This window comes from Trachemys scripta, chromosome 2 (genome assembly GCF_013100865.1).
Source record: "Trachemys scripta elegans isolate TJP31775 chromosome 2, CAS_Tse_1.0, whole genome shotgun sequence".
Classification (NCBI taxonomy): Eukaryota; Metazoa; Chordata; order Testudines; family Emydidae; genus Trachemys; species Trachemys scripta.
In genome coordinates this window covers 125,744,473-125,749,387 of record NC_048299.1, presented here as the reverse complement: position 1 = coordinate 125,749,387, position 4,915 = coordinate 125,744,473, and the positions used below count along the sequence as shown (strand labels likewise).

Genomic DNA, 4,915 nt, shown 5'->3' with positions numbered 1-4,915 from the left:
TGAAGCCGGTAGCGCTCGGGCAGCCCTTTCCGCGTAGCTGGGAGTGGGAGGGAGGAGGGGGCGGAGTTAGGGTGGGGTTGGGGCGGGGCTGGGAAATGGGCGGGGCCACGACCCCGTGGAGGGTCCTCTTTTTTTATTTGTTAAGTATGGTAACCCTACACAACACCACAGTTTATGCTGTAGGAATAATCCATAAGTGGGAGAGGACTGGCAGCAGGGCATTCTGAAGCCCCAATTCAGGAGTCCATCCCTATTCAGGAAAGCATTTAAACACACACTTCAGTGCTTTCCTGAATCAGGGCTTCAGAAAGGATTCCCTGGCTCTGAAACTTGCTTCTCACCTTGATTTGCAAGAGCCTGGATTTGGGTATCGATCCTGACACTCTGCAAGTCTCAGCTGTTTCCCCAGGTTTTTCCTGGGGAGCGGGAGTACTGGACTGGGGATGAGTTGGAGAGAGCAAGCTGGAGACCTTTGGGAACAATGTATAGGAGACCTATTCTTCTCAGATGTACTTGACATCTTTTCATAAGAATGTTCTTTAATCCATCTAATGTGCCTACAGCATGGAATAGATGCATCAGGAAAATCTAAATTCCATACAAAAACTGCATTAAGAGAATCTTGAGGTGTAAAATGAAACACTTACACGACAGGAAATGCCAAAATTAAGGTTGGATGAACAACTTTGTGCCCTTATCCGTATGCATTAAGACACAGGATGAAATCCATTCAAGTGTTGGTAATAACCTCAGTGGGGCCAGGTTTTCACCCACATTGTTTAATTACATGATCATTATATTATTGTTGTTTAGTAGAACTCTTGCCTTATTCGCTGGGTAGTATGGATAGTGCTCAGTGAAGGAAGAAGCTGATCTATATTTATTTTTATTTGTATTATTTAAACGTGTGGATCCATGCCTCAGATATGGTTGTCCCTGCACTGACTGAACAAAACCTTCATTCACTACGTACTGTCCAATTTCTAAGGTGAAGGACACAGTACTCTTCCCTAGCTTCATTCACTTCACAATGCTATCTCACCCACCCTGCAAACTGAATAAAGCTTGGGCCCTTAGGCCTGGTCTACACTGGGCGGTGAGGAAGATCGATCTAAGATACACAACTTCAGCTACGTGAATAACATAGCTGAAGCTAATGTACTTAGATTGACTTACAGTGGTGTTTTCACTACGGTGAGTCAACTGCTGCCGCTCCCCCGTCAACTCTGCCTGCGCCTCTCACTGAGCTGGAGTGCAGGAGTCGAAGGGAGAGTGCCCGTGGATTGATTTATCGCGTCTAGACTAGATGCGATAAATTAATCCCAGCTGGATCAATCGCTGCCCGCCGATCTGGCCGGTAGTGAAGACATATCCTTAGTATGTGATTGCATAAAGACTGCACTGTAGTGCATACACACAAGGGGGAACAATTAAGGTTGCACAGGACATATTACCCTTAATTTTTCTTCTAAGTGCTATTATTTTTCAAGGTTTATTTAATGTAGTTTTTTAAATAGAAATTCCTAGGTTCTTAAAAAAAGGAAAACAAAAAGTCCCCTAAAAGCTTCCATCATCTGTAATGTGCTGCACAGCAGTGGAACTTTCTGTCCTGCACTGTATGTGCTCTGGTGAGGCACCAAACCTAGGCTTCATTCCATACACTTCCCTATTTACATCTGAAAAAAATACATGAAAAGAATGTTCTGACTGCAAAGTAAAGGAAATTTTACAGTTGCTCATGCGACCTTAATTCAGACCCTTTGTGCACAGGAATTATGATACATTCTTTAATTACACAAACACATTATTTTGAGACCCTCCTTTCTCTTCCTTCCAACTAACAGGCCTTCCAAATTCTTCAACAAAGGAGACAACTGCCTCCTTTGCTACCCAACCCTGATTCAGCCCCAGAGCACAGTTCATTCTGTTTACTGAATGAAGCAGGGATCCTGTGGGAAAAATAGTATGTGATAATGTAGTTAGAGACTGTATCATAATGCATATGCACAAAGAGGCTGAATTAAGATAGCAAAGGGGACCTTAATTTTCTAATTTCTGAGTGGCTGGCTTTGCAACCTTAACGTTCTTTTAACATAGGATTGGGTTTTTTAATGTAATATATATAATACAAAAGGAAGCAGGACCTCTTTACAATCCTGCCTGCTTACATACTCACCTTCATAGATAATACTGCACAGGCATCTGCACAGGTCTACACATTAAAAATGAAATTCCCCTTCACATCTGGCCCATGCATGTGCATCCACACTTCCAGCTCAAGGAGACATACCCATGTTACCTCTGATCGAGCTAGTGCACTAAAAATAGAATGTAGCTGTGATTGCATGAGCAGCAGGAAGGTCTTAGATAGGATTGTACTCAAGGCAGCTAGCCCCTCCCTTTTGACAGGGGTTTGTCAAGCTGCACCATTTCTGGCCTACTCTGTGAGATTCCCAGCAAGCCAGACTGCCTAAACAGGACAGAGTCTGCGCTTTGTTTTCTCTTTGAATGCTAAGAACAATGGAATTGCCAGCAATTATGAGTTACCACATCTTTTTTCTAATCAAGCACATTTATTCTTATGGTGAAAGCATTATAGAGAAAACATAGTAAAAATAATAAAAGAATCTACATACTGCTAAAAAGCTTACCAGAGATCACCTCAACTCCAGCCTCTGGCTCTGGTAGGTATCAGTCCTTCAAAACTCACAACTGGGTTTTCCCCATGGTTACAAGTTCATAACTGTCTCAGATTCAGAGCCAGAACAACCATGAATAGTTCAGTCTTTCCTTTATACAACATGGGCTTGTGATACTGACCTCACATAACAGGTGATCCATAGACAAAGGCCTGCTCCTCAGGGTGTAACTTCAAAGGCTAGATTTTTGCATAACCAGAGGTGCAGAATTTGCATTCACCTTGCCTGAGATATTTCCCAGGAAATCCACTTCCCATGTATTGTCCGAGAAGCTCATTCTTATCTGGCACATTGTTCAGTACAGTCCTTTGATCAATCAGGCCTTATATCAGATCTCCCTCTATAGAGGTTACATACAATCCTGGCCCACAATAATACATAAACTTTGTATTTGGTACAATGAACCCCAAGGATACTAAGACTTAATTCACTAAGGTTTTTTAAGGATATGGGAGGAAATTGCCATATCTCTCAGATTTCAGAGGGATAGCTGTGTTAGTCTGTTTCAGCAAAAACAACGAGGAGTCTTGTGGCACCTTAAAGACTCTCAGAGTCATATTTCAAATATAAGTTTTCTTCTTTATTAGTAAAGAGCCTGTAAAAAGAGCTTGGGTAATAAAATCTGGCCTGAGTGTTAGATAAGTAAAGAAGATACTGATCACATCTTCCAGAAAGCCAAACAATGGACAAACTGAGAGTTGACAAGTTAAACAAAAATTAAAAACAACACAATAATGGAAGGATGCTCTGTGTTGCAGATCATCTTGCTGGAGAAGAAACTGAAACAGTACTGTCAAGTTGAATATAGAATTAAAGTTTATCCTGGACAAGTTCATGGCTTTGCAGAGTTAAAGCCAGAAGATATGAAACCTCGAGATAAACCTTACATTGAAGAAGCAAGAAAGGATATGATGAACTGGCTGAAAACATATGTTTAACAGAAATGTAAAGTCTAGTCTGTAAAACAATATAAAGTAATATATTTGGGGGATTTAAAAGTAGTAGTTGATTGAATTATATTTTACAGAAAATATAAAGGTCCTATTCCTATAACTTTGAAAAAGAAAATCTGTACTGTTTGTAGAGAATTTACAATAATTTAAAATAGTAACTTTTTCATTTGTAGTTCTTAATGTTTATAATCTGATTTCATACTGAATCATTGTTGAATGAAGAAATCATTAAGCATTAAAAACTTGTTCAAATTCAGCCTCTCTTAATATAGTTATAATCTGCTGGAAAAAGTTCTCCATTTTGTATGGGGCATATTCTTTTCATGATCATATTTTAATTACAATTAATATGAATGGAAATTGGTCATGCATTGAGATTGTGGACTCCTTTGACCTATACTATCATGACAAAAGTGACCATACATCCTAAATTCACCAGCACAGCCATGTTTTTTCTATATAATATCCCAGGAAGTTTTTTTGGGACACCTGCAATGTCCCGCTTTTTCTTTTAATAAGTCAAAACATATTTTACTAACAACTACAAAACATTTATACAAGACATATTGCTGTACTTAGTAGAATTTGCTGTTTGTGTAACAGGAAGGGGCAGTCTAGCTGAGGCTGGGTCTACACTACCCGCCTGAATCGGCGGGTAGAAATCGACCTCTCGGGGATCGATTTATTGCGTCCCGTTGGGACGCGACAATCGATCCCCGAATCGACGCTCTTACTCCACCAGAGGAGGTGGGAGTAAGCGCTGTCGACGGGAAGCCGCAGAGGTCGATTTTGCCGCCGTCCTCACAGCGGGGTAAGTCGGCTGCGATACGTCGAATTCAGCTATGCTATTCACGTAGCTGAATTTGCGTATCTTAAATCGACTCCCCCCCGTAGTGTATATGTAGCCTTAGTATGGTGAACAGAGAGCAACTGATGTGAAGAGACAAATCAAATGACTGCAGACATTGTCAAAAGGTGTTGTTCTGCAAACATGAATGACACCAGTCGAGTATTCATTATAAACTCATTCAGAACACTAAGCCACTGGAAAAAAATTCTTCCACTCTAAGAAATATGCTCATGTCATGGTTGAGTCAGAAGCTAGCACTAGTGCACATTTTTTTTTTTAATAATTATGTAAAAGTATTTTGCATGCTTAAAAATGACACCTCAAAAGTGCCTCAGTATTTGATTTTGACAATAAGTTCTCCTTAATCATTTAGATATATCAGATGTCATGTTAGCTTCACTGTTTGTTTCATG

At 40.3% G+C, this 4,915-nt stretch overlaps 1 protein-coding gene across 1 annotated transcript in view; it reads left to right on the top strand.

Moving 5' to 3' along the window:
* Positions 1 to 3,736, top strand: part of LOC117871581 (carboxymethylenebutenolidase homolog) — a 15,067-nt gene extending 11,331 nt beyond the window's left edge. The window contains exon 5 of the mRNA XM_034759395.1: positions 3,458 to 3,736. Within this exon, the coding sequence (XP_034615286.1) occupies positions 3,458 to 3,637 (180 nt within the window). The 3' untranslated portion in view covers positions 3,638 to 3,736. The remainder of the gene's footprint in view (positions 1 to 3,457) is intronic.
* The last annotated feature ends 1,179 nt before the right edge of the window (positions 3,737 to 4,915 follow it).